The sequence below is a fragment of the Leuciscus leuciscus genome (genome assembly GCF_965113295.1).
Source record: "Leuciscus leuciscus genome assembly, chromosome: 11".
Taxonomy (NCBI): Eukaryota; Metazoa; Chordata; class Actinopteri; order Cypriniformes; family Leuciscidae; genus Leuciscus; species Leuciscus leuciscus.
This window is the reverse complement of record NC_138735.1, coordinates 14,369,331-14,394,610: the sequence shown is the minus strand read 5'-3', so window position 1 is coordinate 14,394,610 and position 25,280 is coordinate 14,369,331. Positions and strand designations below refer to the sequence as shown.

The window sequence follows — 25,280 nt, the reverse complement described above, 5'->3', positions numbered from 1 at the left end:
TTATATCCAGGTAGAAATTTTCAGAAGAACTTTCAGAAAAACATTTTCCATCTAATATTTATATTTTATTTCAGATATATTTCAATTTACAAATGTTTTTGAATGTTTTAGTTAATGATAACCTGGTAGAGTAATATATTTTGCACATAGAATTAAAATTTTACTTGATACATTTTAATGTAGGAGGGACATTGAAACATTTAGCTGAACTTTAGCTTCTTTAACTTTATTTAATTATTTTATGTATATTTGAATTGTCTCACAAAAACACTTAAACAATAATTGTCAGACCCTCTGCAGTACCTCCCTTGGGATCCCCTGTTTGATCTATACTGTGTTTGAAAAGAAAATGTTTCCACCAACAAACACACCAAGAGTTCAGAGGTTCCCAGTTTGTCTAGCTCCATAGACTGGATGCGTGAGATGTGAACGCCCATCTCCCGGTGAATGCCTGAACATTCGATGCACGTCAGGATTCCGAGGTTAGTCGACAACCATTTGGGATCTGAGAACATTAAAAAAAATACATGGGAAATTAAGAGGCATGCAAAAGCAACCAACCATTTTTTTTTTTTTGCAAAATTATTATTCGTTTTTTATTCTTTACCACAAGGGGTCCTCGTTGGACTCATGATTTAATGTTCTAGAACAGACCTGGAAACCCTGGCACCCTACTAGAATGTTTTAAATGAGTCACTAATTTAAACAGCTGATTCAGCTCATCAGCTTCTTAATGTGTTGAATAGGGAGACATTTAAAGAATTCTGGGAGGTGGTCCCGAGGACTAGAGCTGAGAAACACTGTTCTAGAACATGGAGTTCTAAATATTGTAGGAGTTTAACTCAGAGTGGCATGTTACCAGAATATGGGAAATTATTTATTCGCGTGTCAGTGTTGACGACAGGTGTGGCTGCAAGAGTGCTAGTGATGTCTCCAGTGTAGAACCAGTGACAGGGCGACAAAGATAAGAGGACCGACACATCAGCTAAATATAGATACAGGTTTTCTTCAGCAGCACTCTCTGCATGCTCAGTAAATCCCAGATGTACTCATTCTTTATTTCTCTCATTCATTTCTTTGAAACGCTCACAATCAGGCAACATCAAATGTATTCATTCATGTTTTAGAAGTGATTCATTAATCATACCTGTGCTCAAACAGATGAATCACTGTGTCAGAAGTCATGTTACTTGACACAGATTACACTGTTTAACTCTCAGCTGAGGGGCTAAACAACAGCTCAACACAGATATATAAGACTATTACAGTCATGGCGTCACAGACAGCCTCCTGTCCTGCATTTAAGTGTTTGAATCACTGAATCAGTTTGCTAGAATGATTAATTTCAAGGAGTTCAAACATTGATTCATTTGAGTCATCAGTCAAAATTCCCCACAGGTATCACTATTATTATTGCTTATACTTGAGTGGAAGGGGGTGTTTTTTTTAGGTTTTTTTTTTTTTTTTTTTGACGTGCAACTCATCCCACATTGTTTACATGAATGATACATAAAATGATCTGACAAATTTTATACACAAGTGCATAAAATAACCACCCATAACACCTAAACAACTGAGCAATAAATAAACCTGCTAACAACCTTGGTAACACCGTGGTTACTGCATATATAGCAATGTGATAACAACCACCCAGAACACATTTGTTAAAAAATGCTAAAAACCACCATAGGAACACAGCAACGCTCTAATATCCTATGTTTCCTGTGTTTATTTAGCACATAATGCACTGGTTATCAATATAATAGGCCTAGATTTAAGGAAACTAAACAAATGTTTGAGTAAAGGAATCACAAAAGGTCATATTTCCTTAGGTTAGAATCAGGGTAAGAAGTTTATACAGTTGATAGGGCCCTGGGAAAATTAGTCCTGACCTTTTAAAAAGTTTGCTGGGTTTTTCCTGCATTGAAAATATTTTTGGCGGCCGTCAAAAGGAATCTTTGTCCTGCCAAAGATTTGATTGTTTAATGTGACAATACCTTTCTGCAGTCCCGATTCTCTCTGATAGCCGGCTGCTTTTAAACGCTCCTGTGAGTGTTTGTGTAAGTGCTTTGTGAAGAGCGTTAAAGGTTTTACAACGTGTTTTTGCAGCGTTGAGCTTGGTAGCCAATCACAGACATATCTGTTGAGCGCGTGAACGCAATGGCAAATCAGATGTGTATAAACACATTGTCAATAAAAGATTCATTGCACAGCGTAGATAGACAGCTTCATTGATTATAACAGGCTTTTTTCGCAAGAGTGCAGTTTTGTGTAGCTCATATTTAACTGAAGCAATTGACAGCTTCAGTGATTATTCAGTCACAGATGAGCCAGCGAGACATGCACAACAATTTGTCCTCTTTTGAACTCTGATATGCCTCCTATTATGTTGTGTGGATTACAATATTGTATGTACGGCTGTGCTATTGCTCTGCTTATTCAACTTTCACACTCTGCTCTTACACACTCCCCTCTGTTTTTAGTTTTTTAGTTTTCGTTAGTTATAGTTAGCATTATAATTATCGTCCTTGGTATGAACAGCCCTTTATACTGGCACTGTTTAGTAGCGATGGTCATCTAAAAGGATAGCATCAAATATATTTTCATTAATAACCCTGAAAATGTATTAAAACACATTTATATTTATAAGCACATATTTCCCAGATTTATGGATTATACATTGATTTATCTCTTACAACAACTTAAAACAAGTATAAAGCCTCATGACCCTTTACTGGGCCTCTTTACATCCTCTTGTAGAGAGAGAAAACAAAGAACGAGAAAAGGGCTGATCAAACAATCCCTGGAGCAGCAGTCGCCCTATCAGAACTTTCAGCACAGCTTGCATGAGCCAATTACATAAGAGCGTGATGTAACACCGCTCGTCTATTCTGACTGCCTGATCCTCACACTGCTGCTGCTTCATCATGAGAGAGACAGACTCATTTCACTGGTAATGGAGTAATAGAAACAGAAGTAGGGATTTAAAAAAAAAAATAGAGACAGATTGCTGGCAGAACACAAGTGGAGAAGAGACTGAGAGGAGAAAGTGAAAGGAGGCAGAGAAACCCAGACAGACAGATAGATAGATAGACAAATGGACGGACAGAGAGATGGACAAATAGATAGACAGACAGACAGATAGATAGACAGATAGACAGACAGACAGACAGACAGACAGACAGACAGACAGACAGACAGACAGACAGACAGACAGACAGACAGATAGATAGATAGATAGATAGATAGATAGATAGATAGATAGATAGATAGATAGATAGATAGATAGATAGATAGATAGATAGATAGATAGATAGATAGATAGATAGATACTGTATATGGATGGATAGATAATGGAGAGAGAGAGAGAGAGAGAGATGACACTTTATGAGTTGAAGGCATCACTTCACAGAAACAAGTGCAACACAACATCTGTACCTGGAGCTCCACAATCACAGCACACTTCATTTCCGGGCATGCGTAGCACATCGTCGATTATGGCTTTAGTGAGATCTTCCAACCCATCATCTCCTCCACCCTGCTCTCCTCTGAAGGCCATGTTTAACGCCTCCTCCTTACTGTTAGTTAACACTGAGATCCATCTGTAGAGGCAGAAACACATGAACAAAATACCAGAAGAAACATTCTATTTTGTTTGTTTATTTTTACGACAACCAAATAAACCAAATAACATGCAGCCAGAAACGTATTAGGTAAGTCAATTGTATCCAATTTGATTGCATGGTGATTGTACATATTTGCTACTGTAAACCCTCAAAGTTGCTTGTGCCACCCTCTCCATCTCTGATTGGTCCATTGTTTCAAAACTGACACTGATTTGCTGCATAACAAAAAGATGGACTATTTCTAACTTGACAAGCAGGGTCTTAAAATGCTCTGCCACATGATGCTGAAATACCAGTGTGTAAACCAGACAGCGTTTCGCCTCAGAAAACAACAGCTAAATCCTAAACCAACATTTAAGCCCTTCTTTCAGACCCTTTCCTTTCCGTTCCTATGTTTGTCCGCTTGCCATTCATTCCTAAATAAGCTGTTTTACAAAAGATGGGGCGATATTACTGTGCACAAAAGCATGCCATGACCCCTTATTAGCTAAATGAAAAGGCCGGCTTTTGGCTTTTAACTTTTGTATTATGTTGCAGGTCAATTTGACCCATTTAGATTTTTGAGTTGTCTGAAATACAATTGTTTTGTTTTTTTCTTGACATATTGTACCTTTTTCTCATTAGGTGTCAAGAACATGCATGCAAAGTGAGGATACACTGATGTGTTTTAAAGTGTACACATAATTTCTATTATGATTTTGATGATTGCGGGTAAATATTTATGTGCCAAGGCAACTGTACAGACCCAAAATAAAAAATTTCCTGGTTTTATGTTGGTATGGTATTGTTGTTGTTGTTGTTTTTACTACCCTGTGATACCAAAAATTAGCTTTTCCACACTTTTTAGTACTGAAAAAGAATTAGGAACTTAGGGGGAAAATAATATTTGAATATCTGAAATAATATTTAACCTATGATTATTTCCACATAAAATTGTAACCACTATTTTTAAAACTGTCACCTGACTAATACTATTATTTGTATCCGACATACAGCACGGAATTAAATTTATGTTGGTTTCTTATTACACTGTGAAGGTAAAAAAATAGCTTTTCCCACAATTTTTCACTAATGATAGAAATAATACTATTAGTCAGGTGACCGTTTTAAAAATAGTGGTTAAAATGTTTTGTTATTATAAATCATAAGTTCTGATATGGTGTGATTTTGGGGAAACTGTATTGAATCAAATGTGGGTCAATTTGACCAGCTCCATAAAAGTTGTACCCAGAAATCAAATAAAATATAAGGGTTAAAAAAGATTCCAGTCAAAGCTGAGGTGAAATAACTGCAGAGCTGATATATAAAGGGGTTATAGGGCCTCATTTTGATCAATGCCTTTTAAGAGTCCTATATAATGGTTGGTAAATGGCTTCGTGAGGAAGTTTTCTGACAGACACCAGGGAGTTACGGGGTACGAAGCAAAGCCAACAGTTAAAAATACTCAGAGACGTTATGAGATGGTGCATGCTTTGCTTTTTGTGAGAATGTTTGCATCTAAAGGAGTCTGGGAAATGTCATTGTGGTGTCAGTGACCCCAATGAGTAAGTTGCAACTTCAGACAAGTAAACACCACTGCACAGACTCCTCGCCGCACAATACCCATCAAGTAAAATAAACTTGCTACAATTACTTGTTTTTAACTAATTTGCCATAAAAGTATGGTAGTTCCAGGGAGATTGCTATAAATGTTAAATTGCAGGGGAGGAAATACCATATAAACCATTTCTTAGACATCACTGCATTCACAAAGAAAATCCCACAAAAAATAAATTAAAATTAAAATCTTACATCAGAAATTCCTGCTCATCTTCAGCCTGGAAGTGATATGTGCGGTTATCTGAAACATATGACAAGTAAAATATGAGCCGTTTCCACATGAAGTGACTTCCACTAATTAAACACCAGAAGACAGACTTCGAGTCATAATTCACAATAATGGTACAATTACACAACTATTTAAAAATGAGTTTGACAATTTTCTTCCAAGATTCGGTATGGTAAAGTAAACAAACACATTATCGTAAGCTACCAAATAACTCATGTGGTTTCCCACAAGAATCTCTTCTTGACTCACGGGAAATGAGATCGAAGCACTTCCTGTCCTCACCGCTGGGCTTGACCTGACATGTGAGCAGGTTGAGTTTGACCGGCTGCCTGTTTGACTGAAACAAAAAGTGACAATAGGAGAAATACATGTTTGACTACTTTATATTCCTGCTATAACTTCCAAACAGCATCAAAAAGCTTTTAACACACAAGCTTACTTGGGGTCTGCAGCCCAAAGAAGTTTTACGATCAAGTTTGTCAGTCTGTCTGTACATTCAGAACAGAAAGTGTTTCTGCACACCATCTGCACTATTTTATTTATTTATTTACATTACTGGTCTATGTACACATGTGCTAGATGGATATCTTAGGCAGTCTCTTGTTTTGCAGCGTCTCGTACCACATATACTAAGTCAAGTCACCTTCATTTATATAGCGCTTTTAACAAAATTGATTGTTTCAAAGCAGCTTTACAGAGATAATAGGAAATTAAAATAGCAGAGATTGTTTTGGCTTTACAGCAGCTCTAGAATAAAGTTATTGTCCAGCTAAAGTTAGTTTTGATTGATTCACTTCTGTCACAACGATCATTAGTTATTAACTTAGGGGCCTCTAACACCGACACACGACACTAAGTGCATAGATAAAAAAATAAAAAAGATAAAAAAGAAACACAAATCTTTACAAAACCCTTGGACGTAACTTGCAAGGTTTGTCATTAAACTATAGGAAACCTAATACAGGCTCAATCGCACAGAGTTGTGCATACTGGCTATTGACTGAACAAAAGTGTCGGAAAAACGCAACGCATATGTGTTACATTACACTGACAGAGTCCAGTGCAGACAGACTGTTATGCACATGTCTTGATTTGATTTGATAATGAAATGTGAGACACAGGGCATCATGAGTGAATAAAATATGTGGTAAAAGAAGAAAATTGATGACATATGCTGCGGAGGGTGAGAGCATGACCTTAGACTGAGAAAGAGATGCAAACAATGCTGCTTGTTCAGTTAAACTGTGGTCATATTTATCGTTGCTCTGTGAAATTTTGCAGGCAAAATCCACTCATTTCAATAGGAATCTCTGCGAAAGGGAGTTTCACGTAAGGGCGAAAAACTTCCCCACACAGATTTGGTAATGCAAATTTGCTAGTTGAACAAAAGAAAGCTTCTTGGTTTGAAAGTAACTGCTGTGTGAGCTGCGCTTCATGTATTACTACACTACTGACAATGCACTTTTATTGTCTGAGAAATGTAGCCAAAATTTCGATAATGTAACTGGTACTGTGTCCAAGACATTGATGTTTAGAATGCAGTAAAAGCCTTAGCACACCACATGAAGTGAATGAAAAGGATGATATGGAGGAAGCAAGATAGTGGTCAACACTCAGTTGCTCATTTTCCCATTGGGCTGTTAAAGAGGGACAGTGAGATGTCTGGGTTGTTATAGAAACATTCAGCAAAAGTTCAGAAAGCTGATGAAGTCTTTTCACTGTAAATGTTAGACCTCTGTTTAATAGGCTGATTATAGGATGACATGGTTTATAGTGAACAGAGTAAATCACATGTGTCTGAGATACTCACAGTGGCATGAGAGATGGTGAGAATTCCTCCTTTAACTGAGCACTTCCTCCTCTGCCACACCTTCCTCAACCTACAACACAATTATACTTCTTAACACTACTTATAGCAGACAGCAGGAGCTCATATCGATCAAAAAGCTCATATAATTGAGGGTGTGTGTGTGTGTACCCATCACTCTTCTTCATTAGATAGCCTTTCTTCTCACAGCCAAACTCTTTGTTTCCCTGCAGCTGGTGCATACTGTAGCCACCCTGCTTGCTCTGAGAGTCCTGCTCGAGTACAAACACACACACACACACACGTGCTTTAAATAGCTACATGCAGACACCAATCCAAACAGATTCTGTATACACAGCATTTTTGTAAAAGATATGAACAGATCTTAAATATTTTTCACCAGATTTGAAACCTTTTAAAAACAACAGCTTTATCTGACAACCACTTATTTAATTTGCACGCACACAATGATCTCCATCACAAACACAGGTCATGCTGTACATGTTGAACACTTACTCTTCTAGACTTCAATCCACACAGGAAGCGGGTGAGAGAGAAATAGTAGAGGGTGTGAAAAGCATGTGTCGGTACTACTGAATCGTATAAATACACTACAGTAATGCTAACTTACAAATTAGCTGCTCCTATAACTTTATGTAAACTCCTACCAAGTTACAGTGATTACATGCAAATTTGCTGTCATGACAATGTGTTAACAACAATTATTAATTAGCTAACTACCTATTAATTGTCATTTATTTTAAATGTAATTTATTAAACATGATAGAGTCAGCACCTCTTCTCTGAGCAACCAGTGGGGCACAACACTGGTTACCAGCAAGCCCTATTTCATACTGGCTACCAGCATGGTACAGCACTGGGCACTCCCTCTCACACTCTCCCCTGTACAGGTCGAGCATTAGGGAGGGTTATATATTAGACCCACAGATATACTGCAAAATTCAACCCATCATATTTCATTTTGTATGGTGTCATGCCATTGAACAATTAACTATAACTCAATATGTGTACATTATTCTAAATATGAAGTGTATACACTCTGGCAAACCATATGTAAATGTAATCATCACTATTGAAACTGTTTAATCCCAAACAAGTCACTTGGTTGGCTTTCACAAACTAGTTTGGACAATTAATTGAGAATTTGCCTTGGTCCTAAGATAGAGCCCTGAGGCACACCACACCATACACCTACCTCCTTTTGTTCCAGCTGTAGAGAGGATTTAATGAGATCCCTTAGTGCAGTGAGCTGCTTTTTCTCTTCATCTTGTGTTTGTTTTATCTAAATCACATAAAAGCAAAAACGAACTTGTTACACGTACACACACACCATTAGGGGTGCAGGAAAAACAATGATATTGTAAAGTACTGAATTATTTTACCTCATAATACAGTTTTAATATTCTCATGCCAAGAATCAATTTTTATTTGGACAAAGTCCAGCAAGGTAAAACATGTCAAATATTAGTCAATGCACAATTATTTTTATTTGACCAACAATCTTAGGGGAAAATACATATAACTGTGCACAGCACAGAAGTGCAATGCAGCTATAAGAGAAACAAGTGAGTATAAGATTGCAATATAGTTTTATATTACTACACATTTAAAAATATCACAATGTGACCCAGATATTGTATTGCCAGATCCCATCCATAACAAACCAAGCAAAAAAATTGTTTCCCCAATCAAATAGTTTTAGGATAAAGTAAGGTGAGGTACATACGTTGTAAAGATCAGCTGCTAATTTCTCAATGTACTGCTTCAGCTTATCTGCTGTCTTCAAGCCATCTTGGAAAAAGCTGATAAAAACAAACAAAAACAAAAACAGAATAAACAGAGCAATTCCAAGAGGGTCCTCACACCATCGGTGCTCGGGCCCTAATTAACAATTTTTTTTATATTGCAACCAGCTATAATTAAAGACCAATAGACCATACATATTCTGTCAATACACTCAGGTGAAATTATAGACAATTTCACAGTCTATACAACACAGAAACTTGCAAACATCAAGAAGAGATGGAGTTAGTGAAAGTAACTTTGAAACATTCAATGCTTTGAAATAAGCAAAAACATGCCGTTTTTGAGTAACTGTGGTGGAAATGTCCAGTTTTAAATACTGGCAGGTGACTAATTTGGTGCCAACACTAACAAAATGCCAAGAGTGTGAGTCAAATTGGATGAGTCAGTGGTTCAGACACTGCGGCCACACGTTCTGCTATCAAGACCCATCTGATGTTTATGTATGAGATGTGAGCATGATTCTGCATTTAAGTAACCTTGGGGTATTTTATCAAAGTAATAAAGAAGTACAGAGAACTAAACAAACATAATGCCTTCGCTATAACTTCATTAAACAATTTAAATTGCAATTAAGTTAAAAAAAACAAAGGTAACACTCAACAGTCCACTTTAGACATTCTACTAACTAAAAGTAACTTTGCAACTACTCAACTACCAGTCATTAGAGTATTAGTAAACTGTCTGACTAATATCTGCTAACATTTTATTTTGATTCCCCCAACAGAAATTTTACTGACTAGGTAACTTTGCATGTCATGTCAACTTTTTCTACTAACCCTTATACCTAACCCAACCCTAACCTAACAGTCTACTAACAGTCTACTAATACTCTAATGAGAGTTAGTTGACATGTAGTAGCAAAGTTACTTATAGTTAGTAGAATGTCTTAAGTGGACCTTCGTTTTTTGTTTGACACATTCGGTTACTTTTAAAAGAAAAGAAATCTGAAAACTTAACCTTTAAAGTTAATTATCTATTAAAAGGTAATTTCCCTTAGTTTGCTGATAAACGGGTGCTCCACTGGAGACGTTAGTGCTTCTGATAAGTTTTCTTAGAAACCACATAGAACACAGTGAAACTGTTAAAACAGCATTAAAAAATTACAGCAATACAAATATTTACTTAATTGCAAACATTAACTTCGTCTTAATAATGACCCATGAAAGTTTTGAAGTGCAAGGTAAAGTTTGCAGGTTTCTGCTGATGCATCTATAAGTCAAAGATAATACTAGCTCAGAATAACCTTAACCTTTAGAGTGAGAGGGAAAAAAGTGCAACACTTTCAGTTCTTTCTTTCAGATCATCACATTATTTCAGACCTTCAGGCCAGTGACACTTGCAATACTACATGGATCAATAACACTTTCAGTTAACAATTTCCTCACATACACATTTATTGTGACAGTTCTACAAACTAAATGTATGATGTATGGACCTGAGGGGTTTTTGGACTACTTATTTAGTATACTGATATTGCAAATATCTGTCAAGGAAAAACACATCTGAACGCAAAAATGTCACTTACTTGCACTGCGCGTGGTAATACTTGATCAAATTCTGAAGAAGGTCAACCCCTTTTTTGGTCTTTATTTCATTCACTTTGATCAGGTACTGCAGAAAGAGACATAATTTGATAACAACACAGTTCAGTATCCCAAAAGTAGAACCAAAAGGTATCTAAAAGATAAAGTGATTTGACATTTTATTTGTAATACATGGCAAATCTACAAGCGTCATTCTGGGGGCACATATTTAGATGTAAATATTTGATTGAACGATTATGCATAGCTGTTCTTATTTCAGTAGCAACTGAAAAGGGACATAAATCGTATCTTCTAAATCTGACACGAACATACAGTGACAAACCAATCCCACAAAACAAATGAATTAAACATCATCGTAATCCCGTTTTATCCCAGAGGGGTATATTCCAGAACATTGCAAAGTCTTGCCAGCTAACAATTTTTTGGCTATGCTCAGAAACTTAATCCGTCCTGTTTGGCCCCTTGCATGTCTGAATATATCTTGGGATGAAATGGCACACATTCCGCTCATCTTAGAGTAAGTGATTTTATTTGTGCACAACCTTTGAGTCACAGTTGTTTCATAAACAATGTGAGTCATATAACAGTATGAACAGTTTCCTAATTTAGTTAGAGTGTGCTTATCTTTTTATATTCAGTATAATGCACGTAGTAGGTATCTGTATGTGTTTGCTAAAGTTGTCATGAGTTTGCCATTTCCTTTGATGCTTCCTGTATCTGAATGAGTCATCTCACTGTATAATGAATTATTCATTGCTCTCATATTTGGATTTTCATGTGTAACCACCAAGAAAGGACAACAGGAAACAAACAAAAAACAGAAGACTGCTAAATTATGAAAAAGTCAAGACAATCATAAATAATGTCATTGATTTTCAGTAATATGCAAATGCCTCTTCTACATTAGTGCTTAATTATAAGGTAAAATGGGTAATTGAATTGAAGTATTAGATTGTATCATGTGATTTGGTCCAGGAGCATTTGAAAAGCAACCTAACAAACCCTTGATGCACAATTAAATTAATTCAAGATGCAATTCTAAATGGCAAACCCAATTCATTAACATGTTAAATAACCCACAGCTATCCTCCCTAATGAACAAAAACAACATTGATGATAATGAATCCATAAAACAAGCTATCACAATCTGAGTCATCGGCTCAAATGCTAAGGGAATCATTAAACAGTAAGATAAACAGGCCATTTTCACTAAAATTGAAGCATTACAAACTCCTGATTTATATTAGGAAAACCAATCACAACAGCTAGTGATGTGACTACTAATACAGCAACCTGTAACAGTCAAAGATCCATTTAAGGGCTCTGATTGGCTGCATCTGTGGTTTTATGAATGTTAATATCATTAACAAAACCTGTGGTCTTATGCTGATGAAAATTGCAATATAGACAGATCTGTAGGCTACATTATCAGTACAAAGTGTTTTGGGTTGTGGGAGCACTAATAGAAAATATCACTGACCATGGCTTGTACTTGTATGTAATGTGTAAGCCTTTAATCTGGGAAAAGATATTTAAAAGCACCACAACTATTGAAATGTTCCAATATAGGCTACATGTATTCAGCATAATCTAAAAACAAGAAACAGGAAGATTATTTTCCTGCTATTCTCTTCTGGAAATATTAAAGATGCTCACTTGCCATTTAATATGCTGCATTTTAGTAACATTGATCCAGACCAAAATTATATAGTATGTTAAGTGTCCAAAATTGTGTTTCTTGAATAGCTTGACTTTTCACAACTGTCTGTATCTATTACCATTCAAAATGAACTGAATATTCATTTAAATATTAGTAAACAAAGTTACAAGTTTATATTCCGAATATGATATGGCATGTATAGCATGTTTCTGGTAAAAAAAAAGGACAAGTTGAGTGCACTACAGACCTCACACATCTGTAGTTGGAAGAGCCTCCGTTCTTTCTCCATCTCCTCTGCGATCTCAGCACCAGTGATCTCTGTTCGGATCATCCCGTGCTGCTTGGCGTGCTCACGTTTTTCCTTCTCGATTTTTGTACTGAAAGATTGAAAGAAATTTGTATATTTAGCACAAATTCATCTGAGTTGGTTGGCAATAAGAGTACTGTGTTTAATTCACATCAATCTCACATCTGCGGGGGAGAAAATGATCTCGCTCATGCTTTTTGATGATGCAGTTAAATTACTGATAATTGCAACAGCCCACAGACAAAGTAATCGGTCTGAATGGACAAAAGTGTATAAAGACACAATAGCTCAGTGGTTTTCAATCCTGATCCTGGGTGCGTCTGAATCAGTTCCCTAGTTCAGTAATTAGGGCACTGATCAGGGAGTCGGACATTTTAAAGGCTGTCTCAATCGCAAAATCATTCCAGTGCACTGAAAATGTTGCTCCCTAAAACGTCCCACAATGCAGCGTGAAAACCAGTGATCATCGATGCTCTCACTATGTTCCCTTAACGGAAGTTCTGAAGTTCGAAACATAAATCACATGAGCCAACTCTCTACACAATGACACAAGATAGATGTTCTTTAAAATACAAAGCATTATTTAATTATATTTCAGCTTAAACATACATCACTAGTAATGAACAATCTAGCTAAACATTATAATTTATTTACGGCAGAAACGTTGCATGTATATATAACAAGCAAAGTATTTATCATAATTTAAATAGCGTTAAAAAATGATGTCAGAAAGATTTCAGTTCTGCTTTTGTTCATAAATACCAGTAGTGATATTGTACACTGAGGATCTTGTCATGAGTCATCAGAGTGCCAATGTGTAGTGAGCCAGGGTCCTTAGACTCCTTACTGTACTTACCAGTGCATGAATTCGTGTAAAGCTGCACTTTTAAACGCAAGTCATGTTCATTTTTAAGTTGTGTAGTAAACAGGATTACAAGTGTTTCCTCACCTTATGCGGTATATATTACAGCATTTCATTTTGATCAATATTCTATTGTGCATTGTTATTTCATGTTATCTATTGTGTTTACTAATGTTAATGGGTACAACTTTATTGTTAGTGATGCATTTTTTATTTTATTCTATTTTATTTATGGTTGTTTTTAATTGCCATCACAAACAGTAATACTTTACCTCACGGTTGACATGAGGAAAAAAGCACGTAATTGGCAACATAATAGTAATATAATAATATATATATTATATATAGCTAAATAAGTTAATAAGTATAGCCTCTTATTAATGATAATAAAAAAAAAATATATAATATAAATAATTATTTGCTTACGATTTACATCAAAGCTCCGACGGTAAAAACTGATACATTTTGCCCTTTCTTAAATTCTTTCTCCTTTCTCCTATCTGTTGTTGGAAGTACGGCAAAACTCCTCAAACAGTAAATAAAGTAAAACAATTACAGTCACAAAATACATTTTCTTTTCACTACGTTTACAAAATTCACCTCAGAAATTATTCTCATTCAGAGTTTGCGAGAGCTGCGAGTAAACGTGCAAGTATGACGCTGTAAACGTGCTGGCATAGCAACGTTATACATTCAGTTTCCCTTTCCACACATATGCCATACAAAGGCTGTACTGTAGGTTGAGGACACTTCGCATATGTCATCCTACAGAGGATGTGTCCTACCTAGGATGCAACCTTCGAAATGAGACACAGCTAGTGATTCAGATAAATACACAGTGGTGGGTCCCCAGGACCAGGATTGAAAAAAAAACTTTGACTTGGCAAACTTTCATTGAGCAAACTTACAACTTCGTTTCGTAGTCCTTCCAAGCCTTGTCAAAGGGTTTTTTCAGGTCCTGAAAACAAAAAAAGGAAAGTATTTAGAAGAGAAAAAAACTAATGAGCCAAGTGCAGTAGTTATAGTGCCTCATTTTCACAACAAAGTAGATGTCAAAGACTAGGTAGCGCACAAATCCATCTGCATCAGCGTTGAAGGATGATATCTTTCCAGCAGTAAGGTAAGGTAAACAGCACATTAGGACCACAACAGCCTCATTACATAATTGTTTTGATAAATATCTAAAGCACCAATTGTAGATATGACTATTACAGTTACTTTTGGTAACTGACAGATCCCTTAGTGGGTTCTGATTGGCTACTGGTGCAGCAGTCAGATGTCTGATCTTCTGATAGACAAGACATCAAAAATAGCTACACTTAAACCACTCTCAGATTCAGTTCACTACATTAGAACTGCAGTGGGCTAGTCTAGTTTGTGATGTAATAAAGCTATTTACTAGAGCAGAGCTCAGGTACTTCTACAGGTCTACAACATCTTCTTTCAAGATATTATTTATGTTTCTGGGTTTGTATCCAAGTGCAATAGGAGGATGAGAAGAGTTTTTATGCATCTGCATTTGTATTTAGCCTCTGCAGGTCTGACGTTCTGAGACATGGTCTGAAAAAAAAATTTCTCACCCCCTTCACGCCTTTCAGGTCGCCTTTCAACAGAGAGTCCAGAGTGAAGATCACATTATGACTCAGATTCTGGAGCTGCAGGAAGAGACGGTGAAACAGAGCAGAGACTGTGTTAATACGATACATGACACTTGGCACAGCATAAGCACAGCACAGAAGAAATAAGAGAAAACATATCAAATACAGCCATCCACACAAAGAGCCTGTTGAGAGAGAGACGGAACCGTATCAGGATGAGCAGACCAGCATTGTCATCCAATACTCCGGGACAGATCTTTTAAATTAATCAACATTAATGTTTCAGACCCAAGAGGCCCGATCGTTTGGAATCAAGTAACAAGATGAGACCCACTGACGTACTACACTGTCTTATAAGAGTTTAAGATAGTGATAATAATGATAGATTAAGGACCAAGAAAGAAAGACGATCAAAGGCGGATAACTGATATATTGTGCATGAGTGCATCCCAAAGAAAATATATTATGGCCGACAACCTTAATGACAATCACTATTATAAATCTACATAATTGTGTCTGTTTTTAAACAAACATCATTCAACAAACGGTAAAACATTATAATATAGAGCAGGGATCCTCAAAAAGCAGACCGCGGTCCGGTTCCAGACCCTGGCTTGGTTCCAACCAGGCCGCAAGACATCATGACAACGGTAGCACTATTTTACCTTTTCTACTGTTTAAAGTGAGCAGCTTCATAATAAACAATGTTATAAAAGGGAAAATAATTGTGTATACAGTATCTTTCTGTCACATGGCCTTCAGTGCCATACATAGGTATCTAAATGTAAAAATAATAATGGCCTGTATAAAAGAACTGTTAAGCACTTTTGAAACATTGCATAGAAAATAACATACTGTTCGAAATGGAAAATGTTCTTTTGTTTTCAATATTGGCTAAATCAGATGTCAAATATGAAAAAAGCAACTGCTCCAGTATATTGTGTATACAAGAAGTTATTGACACTTTTTGACATATGCTTGGATGACGATTTATTATTTCATTTCTATTAAATAAAACATAAAATGCTATTTGGAATATTTTGACACAATTGGGAGAAAAAAAGTCATAAGATGGAAAATAAAAAGACCAGTGTGCAAAGTAAAAAAGTAAATTCCTAAAGTCACCTGAGATGTGTGTGTTTAAGGTCAGAGTGCAGATAGTGAGATAAATGTGTTTAAACAGAGTCTTTTTCTTTAGTGTGTGTGTAGTATCTGATGTGATGAATAGCTCGTCTGGCTGATAATGCTAGTGGCAAACAAACACCAATATAAAAGATACACTGCCCCACAGAAAGGCTGGTTAACAAACCAACAAAGAGCAGTCCACATTAAATGTCTTCATCATTTCATACAAATGTGAAACTTTCATAAATGAGGTTTGTTGTGATCGGGAGATAAACCACAACGTAGTACTTCTGTTCACTTCCTCTCTGCCTCACTATTCTTCATTCTCTCTTAATGGATGCTCTTGTTTCAGAGTGATAAATACCTCAGCTTAGTGCCAAAGCAGTCTAAAAGCACCGCAGCCAGACAACAAAGTGTCTCTTTTGAGAGAGAGAAGAGATAGCAGAAGACCAAAAGAATGAATTCTGCAGTTTAACTCTGTTTCATACAGATAAGTTATTGACAGCTGAACTATTTTAAGTTTGAACGTGTATTTCAAGCCTCAGTTGCAGGAAAAAAACAATTTGCCACACAGCACAATGTGAATGCTGATAGCCTGCAATGTGTGTATTGGTCCATCAGCGTTCCAGTGAGGCTATGGTCCTCAGAAGGGTGTTGTGGCAACGAAGAGGATATACTGATGACACAGGAACCAAAGGAAATGAATCAGGGAAATGTTAATGCTGTTGTCAGGAGAGGATGACAGCAAGACCGAAAATACACACACAGGAAACCGTACGTTAGTACACTGGACTGGTGGAAAATCATGAACCCATTCCGTACAAAAGTTAACCAAATTACTAAGATAAAACTGTGGTAGCTTGGTATAAGATGCCTCTTTTATCCGAGGTTTGGAAAGTTTTTAATACAGGACATTTTGCAGTATTATATCTTAATGTATTATGATTTCATTGGTTGTTTAATGGTCGACAGATATGGGTTATTTTGACGGCGGCTGCTGATGAAGATTTCTTATAAAGCAAGGTGGGCGATAGGGCATAGGGATAGGTATCGTTTGAATTTTAACGATTCCGATTTCCGGTTTCGATTCTGCTTGCAGATTCCGATTCTTATTGATTTCTTATTTCGAAATAAAAAAAATTATAAAAAAAAAAAACTTAGATATTCACATGTAGTGAATATCATGACTCATGAACAAAAATCAACAAATAACATACACAAGGAATGTTTGCCTGTGGTTTAAAAACACCAAAGAAAAACAACTAGCCTAACTAATATATCATTTTCAAGCATTATTAAAGGCAAGTAAACACTCGGTAGTTAAAAATGAACAAATAAAAAATGTGCAAATCGCAACAAATAGATCCAACTGAACAAAGATACGGATGAAATAAACAGTACTGTTTTAAGATTTTCAGTTATTCAGGAACAGAAACTGTAATCAAATGTAAAATAATGCTGCACTTTATAGATAAAATATACATTGCAAAAATAGTTACGAAAGTTATTCAGTCAAGAACAAGTGAATTTTCTGTCATTTTAAGAGTTGCCCAATATAGTTACACACGCCTGCAGCTCTGAAAACAGCGCATGAATTAGTGCTGAATAGAAAACAATCTTCTCACAGTAAAAAATTTCATTTTATAACAAGTATCCGATTCCTGACCTCAAGTATTCGATTTCAGAATTTTTAATCCCAACCCTAATAGGGAGTGGGGGGGAGAAATCGATACAGCATAGTATTGCGCGATTTTGTGTGGGGAGATTGTATAGATACATAGACGTCAAGAATCTATCTTTTCAAGGCCTGAATTTTGACTCAGTATTACGAGTATTGTGCATAATTTTACAAAAATCTTTATGCATATAATGTGGGAAATAATTATAATTTCAAATCTTTCTTTCAAACTGTAATTTAACACAGAGAGTGAGTAAAAAAATAAATTACATTTAAAAAAAAACATTTTGTATTTTACTGTACATCTGGCGCTGTCAAAATAAAGTAATCCAGCTTAAGATGGTTTGTTGGTATTAGTTTGTTCCCAATCTGGTCAGACTGCTCTGGTTTGCTGGATGTAAGTGTGGTTTTGAGCACTTGTCAGCTGGTTAGTTTCATCTTTTTAGATAGACCAGCTGAAAACCAGCTTGTTTAATATGCTTTTCATTAGGGTTATGCAACATTAAATGTTTTTATTAGGAATATGAATTTATTGTATACTGTACAATATTATTTTATTGCCATACAATCATGTAAATAAACAGGGCTGCATGATTTTTTGAATAAACATTTAAAATGCAATTTTAAAAAAGGTTCAGGTTTGCAGTGTTTTTTTGTTTGTTTTTGCAGGGCCACAAAAAAAAAACAATAATAAAAGTTATTATTAATACAAAATAAAAATATAAAACAAAATAAATATTAATATTGTAGTATTTTACTGTAAAATTCATAGAGTATTTAACAACAACAACTGTAAAATTACAGTAAAGATTTTTATATTTATCTTAATTTCTTAAGACTGAAACACTGAAAACACTGAAAACACTGAATCATGAGCTGTACGCATGTAAAAGAACACAGTGTTGCGCTTCACTCTAAAACACGCAGCGCATATATTTAATTAAATCACAGCCTTTGTGATTTAATAATCGCACTAAGCCATATCGCGATTTCAGTTTTAATTTCGATTAATCATGCAGCCCTACAAGTTAAGTATTTTGAAAATGAAAATGTATGTTAAGACGGAGCATTGATAAAAAGTAAAATGAAAATAATGAAGTTTCTCCTTTTTCCAGCAGCTGTGCAGTGCTGGAACACTGAGCCTCCGCTCACACAGATACGACTTCCCTTCCGCAGAGCTCGCCAGCATTCACACAGTGATTTAGGAATGTGTGTGTTTGTGTGCGTGTGAGGGGTGAAAAGGAGACGCGCTGTAGCTACTGCAACTCCTACACTCGAAATTTATGGCTCTATCTCCACGTTTCTGCCAGGAGGAGAGATCAGGATAGATTACAAAAGCCCCTCTAACTCACACACATCCACTAGAGACACAATTTTCACACATCTCTGAACGCATCCGCCTCTGACACCAACGCAGAGAACTCTACAACCTGTGTAGAAGGACACACACTTTAAGCTCTTTAACACTTTCCCAGAGGCTGATTCACTTTAAAAGGATCTAGTATGCTGTAAAGCCTTAAATCTGTCCCTACATTGGGCTTCAACATAAACCAAAACAATCTTTTCTTTTTATTTCTATGATCTAGTATCATAGAAAAAGAAACCCGCTTTTAAGTGCATTAAGTCTTGGATGTCCATTCATTGTGGTTTAAAGATCTGTTCACGTAGAAGACTCACCAGGTTCTTGAGGAGGGTGGAAAGCTCTTTAGTCAGAGTAGAGAACTTAACAAAGGCTGTGCCCAGATCTGGATTATCCCGACTGATGAAGTTACTGCCAAACTTATCCAACGCTTGGGCGTACATCTCCTCATTTTGAATGTGATCTGACAAAAGAGCACAAATGAACACAATCATGTTGTATTGTTTATGAATGTCATGCATCTGAAGAGTACACATCCTCGCTCAGGTGTTGGTAGCATGTTCCTTAAAGAATGCATTAAATAATTTCATTCCTAGGTACAATTCCCTGGTGTTAATGGATATCATTTATCAATGCATTTTTATGCAAGGAATGTGTGGTTTCATTAAACTGCAATAACTTTCTGCACCTCTGAAACAACTTATCTGCTTATGTAACCAAGATCAAGTTTCTTCATAATAGGGGTCATTCTATGAAATATGCCTTTTCCATTGTCATAAGTATTCCAAGATTAATCAGACAAATAAATCGCATTGAGCTATAACAATCTAAATTAATACATTGTAATAAACACTACCGTTCAAAAGTTTGGATCAGTAAGATTTTTTTTTTTAAAGCCTTTGCATTATAAAAGGTATTCATAATGTACTTTAAATGCATTATATCTTTTCATAAATTGTAACCAGAGTTAAAATGCATTTTAATATTTACAGATTCCTTGTTACATCTGAAATCATTTAATGCATTAAAAATACTTGTATAATACATTATGTATAAAGGCTGTAAGTACAGTGTTATTATTTGTTTATGTTTACAAAGGCTGCCTTTATTTGATCAAATACAGTAATACAGAACACTACAATACAATGCAATACAGTAAAAACAGTAATATTTTGAAATATTATTCAAATATATATATATATATATATATATATATATATATATATATATATATATATATATATATATATATAATAACTTTTCTACTCTTTAATATATATATATATATATATATATATATATATATATATATATATATAATAACTTTTCTACTCTTTAATATATTTTAAAATGTTATTTATTCCTGTGATGGCAAAGCTGAATTTTCACCAGCCATTACTCCAGTCTTCAGTGTCACATGATCCTTCGGAAATTATTCTAATATGTGACCCTGGATCACAAAACCAGTCACAAGTCGCACGGGTATATTTGTGGCAATAGCCAACAATACATTGTATGGGGCAAAATGATAGATTTTTCTTTTATGCCAAAAATCATTAGGATATTAAGTAAAGATCATGTTCCATGAAGATATTTTGTAAATTTCCTACAGTAAATATATAAAACATTTATATTTGTGAGTGAATGCAGCACAATCGTGAACATAAATGGACAACTTTAAAGGCGATTTTCTCAATGTTTCGATTTTTTTCCACCCTCAGATTCCAGATTTTCAATATATTGTATTGAGAGCGAGAGAGAGAGAGAGAGAGAGAGAGAGAGAGAGAGAGAGAGAGAGAGAGAGAGAGAGAGAGAGAGAGAGAAATATAACCAAACACATACATACCCGATATATATGAATATGTGATATGTATACGTGTATAGATACACACCTGAACGCAGCAAGCATCAGTTCAGTATGTGTGTGCGAGAGAAGTATGTGGGTGTATGTGGGGGTGGATAAAACTAGCTGGCGTGATGTCCGCCAGGAACATGTTGATCATGCTAACTGTGATCTAGCCATTTGTTTTAACAGTCTTACAGGCAGATTTATCTACAATCACTAAAAATACTGCACGCCACCATATCCATGATACTGCCTGTAAAACATAAGTCACTATGATTTCAATAAGTGTGTTTATTTGTATTAAATCATTAACAAAATCAGAATTTGTCCGTGTGCGTGGTTGTGTACATACCTTGGCCGGAGTTATAAATGGCTTTGACTGACTTCTTAACCTTCTGCAATGAGTTTCTGTCCTGATCCAAAGCCTATGGACAAACAGATAAGAGATGGAATCACTGAAGCTGTACACCTGTGATGTGACCTAACAGGAACGTTATACTAGAAACTATAAATAAAATGTAATAAATAATCCACTTATAAATGCTTAAACTCTGTTTGTGCTGTAATAAGAATTCTTCCCAGAATTGTGCCATACTGACCCCATAGCATTGCTTTCAACCACTTAACTGCGGAACAATACATCAAGCAAACAAAATTATTGATTTATTCAGGGCAATTTCCTTGCAGCAGATGTAGAAAAACAGTTTGAGGCACAAGATGTTCTTTACACAAGTATGTGAAACGCATGCTACTAGATGCAAAGCTCAGTTTCATGTATATTTCACATTGCTATGCTACAGCATTCTCAGCACTGACACAAGGGACTCTATATCAGACATTAAACTGCACAGCTATAGTTTGTAAGTTAGTCATGCCTGCAACATGTTTATAGCTAGCTAGCTACATCAAAAACAATGCATCCCGTTTAATAGTACCAACATTCGCAAGTAACAATAGAACCCTTTGCTTTGTGTCATAGAGTAAGTATGTTTTTGGCCAAACTTTTTCACTATTTTTTCCCTCAAAAGATAATGAACAAGTCAACCAGAAATTATTCAAAATCACTAACTAATCAAGAGAAAAGTTGTGTTGCACTAATTGGTCATGATGTATCAACAGTCCCTAATTAGAATTTTGGTTTTATCCAACACACACACACACACACACACACACACACACACACACACACACACACACACACACTTCACAAGACTACACTGTGAGGTTCCAGCACAGATTATGCATGATATTAGAAGCTGATATCAGTCAGTGAGCGGCGTGCCATGGGAGGATCTCCCTGTGTTATTCCTGCAATGACAAGAACATTTAACCCCTCACTCTTCTCTGAAAGCTCAAAAGTCTGTTCTTCTTCCTGCAAACAATAAGCCACAATTTGCCCATATTGCCTGCTATTGCTACTGGATTCCAGATTCGATTGGATTCTGACTCACAAGCTCTCAATTCGATACAATTCAGATTTGTTATACTTCAATTATAATGTTTATTTTGCTTGCATATGAATAAATATTCTCTCAGCCAATGCTTTAAATTATACAGGGAGCTAACTTGGTAAGAATATAAAAATATGAAAAAAAGACTATGCAGTGCAATAGCTCACACAACTGTCCAAGATTTCAGGGTCAGTAAGAATTATTATTATTTATTTATTTTATTATATTCTATCATCATGTGTATCAGTTTCCACAAAAATATTAAGTAGCACAACTCTTTTCAACATTGATAATAATAAGAATTGTTTCTTGGGTACCAAATCACCATAATATAAATAAATTACATTTTGAAATATATTAAAATTAAAGGTTATTTTTAAATTGCAAAACATATTTCACATATTACTGTTTTTTACTATATTTGTGATCAAATGAATAGAGCCTTGGTGAGCAATGCATATCTGACTTTTTTCAAAAACATTAAAAAAATCTTGCCAACCCCAAACTTCTGAATAGTAGTTTTGTAAAAATCTAAACATTTGTCTATTAAATGTATTTTATCAAAATATTCCATCACTGAAAGTAACTTGTCAATTCAATAACTGCTCTGACAGATTTAGTAAATTATCCATCAGAATTAATTTTTTAAGAATTAATATCAGGATCACTCAAAATGAAGATTAATCGAAAAAAATCTATATTTAAACCCATTGATAATGATAATCTGGTTTGAACTGAGCAAGGACATGTAATTTACTCAACAACAGCTTGATTGAAGCTAACATTTATCCGATTATGATCCCGACTGGAAATTGGGCAATTAAATAAGTGACAGATGTTTGTTTTCAGAGCGTACAGTATAGTATTCCCATCTCACAGAGGCTGAAATTAAAAATATCCTGATGGCATGCCTCTGTTTTGGCTGAGAGACAAAAAGCACACAACACATGACTACACAAAGCCTGTTTAGATCTTCACCTCTCAATGAATTCTGATACCTGACCTGCTAGTTTCATTGTTTTGCAGAAGGAGTGCAGAAGAGTTTCCCTAGCAACACAGTAGTAGATGACAGGAAGAGATGCCTTGGTGTGTGTGCACTTTTGTGAATGAGGTTATTGATATGAATACTTTCTAACAAATTCATCCACCGAAACTCGACTGAAGACCAGGGTTTTGGACCATTGCCATTTCACTGTAGATAGGACCACAAAATCTACATCATACATTCAATCAGAAGTTAACTTTCGTTTGTTTGCACATCTGAAGAAATTACACTGCCATGCCTTCAACTTCTTAATCATCGAACACCGAAAAAATCAAGTGTTTAGAAAAGTCAAATTAATCATCCCTGTGCGAACAAGCAGGTGTTAACATTGAACATTTTTACATGGAACTTTCCAATTAGAAAATAAGTGTTTGTCTATACTGGGGAAACAATGGCTACGTCCGTAATCGGCCCCTATACCCTAAACAGGGAAAAATTTAGGGGATAGCCATTTGGTGTCCGAAACCATAGTGGATGTTTTTGAGTGCCCTCATTCAATTCCACAATTCAACACAATAATGCATTTACAACCAATGTCCGCACAACGGCTAGAGAATACCCATAATGCACTGTGAGGGTCACGCCGAATGAATTCCCGCTTCTCGACAGAAATCATCCCTCCATTTTCCAAACCGCTGGTTCAATATGGGTACAGCATAATATCATACAGGTATGTATACCTTTTTTGATTGATTAATAAATCGTTTAATTAAGGTTTATACAGGCTGGTTTCCATGACAGAGTTCAAGATAAATCTTTTCATTACTATTTTGGCCATATGAGAACTGGACCCCCAACTGTGCCTGGTTTCTCCCAAGGTTTTTTTCTCCATTCTGTCAACTGATGGAGTTTTGGTTCCTTGCCACTGTCACCTTAGTCGACATTGGCTTTTAGCTTGCTTAGTTGGGGACATTTAATTTAATATTCAACAATATTATTGAACTGCCTGCATTGACATCATTATATGAAAACTGAACTGAGCTGGACGATGACATCACGGTTTTCTCCAGAGCGGCTATATAAAAAAATTGACTAAATTAATTAGGGATATGAACATTTTGGCCGATACCGATAAACGCTAAATCTAAATCCAAATTTTTACATAATTTTTGAAAGCCTGATTACAAAAACAAAAGTCTCATCATTTAAAGCCATGTTAGGCACACAATTATAATGTTCTCATTGTAATTTTATGTAGCCTATATAACAGATTTGCGCTGCACATGTTGCACTGAACTGTTTTTAGCTTTTTTGAAGTAATTCCTATCATAGTTCAAGCAATTCAAAACCATCATGGCGAACAGTACGCATCTTAAGATTCTCAGCTGAAGGAAATAATCCATTATTTACCGGCTTTAATATATAGGCCGATAACGATTACATAAAAATTTACCATGTATCGGCCGATACCGATATGGTGGCCGATATATCGTGCATCCCTAAAATTAATAACCTTTATACAACAAAAATGAAACATCACTGAACTTACTTAAGATGGACTATGACGTTATTTTCTTCTGGAAACAAACTTTGTTGAAAAGCGCTATATAAATAAAGGTGACTCGACTTTCGACTGGCTGCCAGTTTGCTAATTTTCAAATGATTATCAAAGTGCAAGCACAACCAGGCCTTCCAGGGCACTCAGTGTCCGAATTCGCTCACTTTTTTTTTTATTCACTCCTTCAAGTGCACTATATTAGTGGAGTGAAAAAAGGG

The 25,280-nt window shown here is 35.6% G+C and overlaps 1 protein-coding gene and 1 long non-coding RNA gene across 7 annotated transcripts in view; one reads left to right on the top strand and one right to left on the bottom strand.

The window, feature by feature from the left end:
- Window positions 1–25,280, bottom strand: part of asap1b (ArfGAP with SH3 domain, ankyrin repeat and PH domain 1b) — an 88,875-nt gene that overhangs the window by 21,678 nt on the left and 41,917 nt on the right. For 3 of the 6 annotated variants that reach the window (XM_082183989.1, XM_082183986.1, XM_082183991.1), the window contains exons 4-17: window positions 21,421–21,493; window positions 19,540–19,685; window positions 15,042–15,116; window positions 14,370–14,419; window positions 12,540–12,669; window positions 10,614–10,699; window positions 9,009–9,084; window positions 8,472–8,564; window positions 7,433–7,536; window positions 7,265–7,334; window positions 5,704–5,791; window positions 5,418–5,466; window positions 3,439–3,602; window positions 372–505 (exon numbers count right to left, since the gene is read on the bottom strand). In XM_082183989.1, coding sequence (XP_082040115.1) covers window positions 372–505; window positions 3,439–3,602; window positions 5,418–5,466; window positions 5,704–5,791; window positions 7,265–7,334; window positions 7,433–7,536; window positions 8,472–8,564; window positions 9,009–9,084; window positions 10,614–10,699; window positions 12,540–12,669; window positions 14,370–14,419; window positions 15,042–15,116; window positions 19,540–19,685; window positions 21,421–21,493 — 1,338 coding nt within the window. The remainder of the gene's footprint in view (window positions 1–371; window positions 506–3,438; window positions 3,603–5,417; window positions 5,467–5,703; window positions 5,792–7,264; window positions 7,335–7,432; window positions 7,537–8,471; window positions 8,565–9,008; window positions 9,085–10,613; window positions 10,700–12,539; window positions 12,670–14,369; window positions 14,420–15,041; window positions 15,117–19,539; window positions 19,686–21,420; window positions 21,494–25,280) is intronic. The other 3 variants (XM_082183990.1, XM_082183988.1, XM_082183987.1) reach the window with 2 other exon arrangements.
- Window positions 20,547–21,063, top strand: LOC309509387. The gene is made up of 2 exons (XR_014209890.1): window positions 20,547–20,964; window positions 21,001–21,063. It is a non-coding gene; the product is annotated as an uncharacterized lncRNA (long non-coding RNA).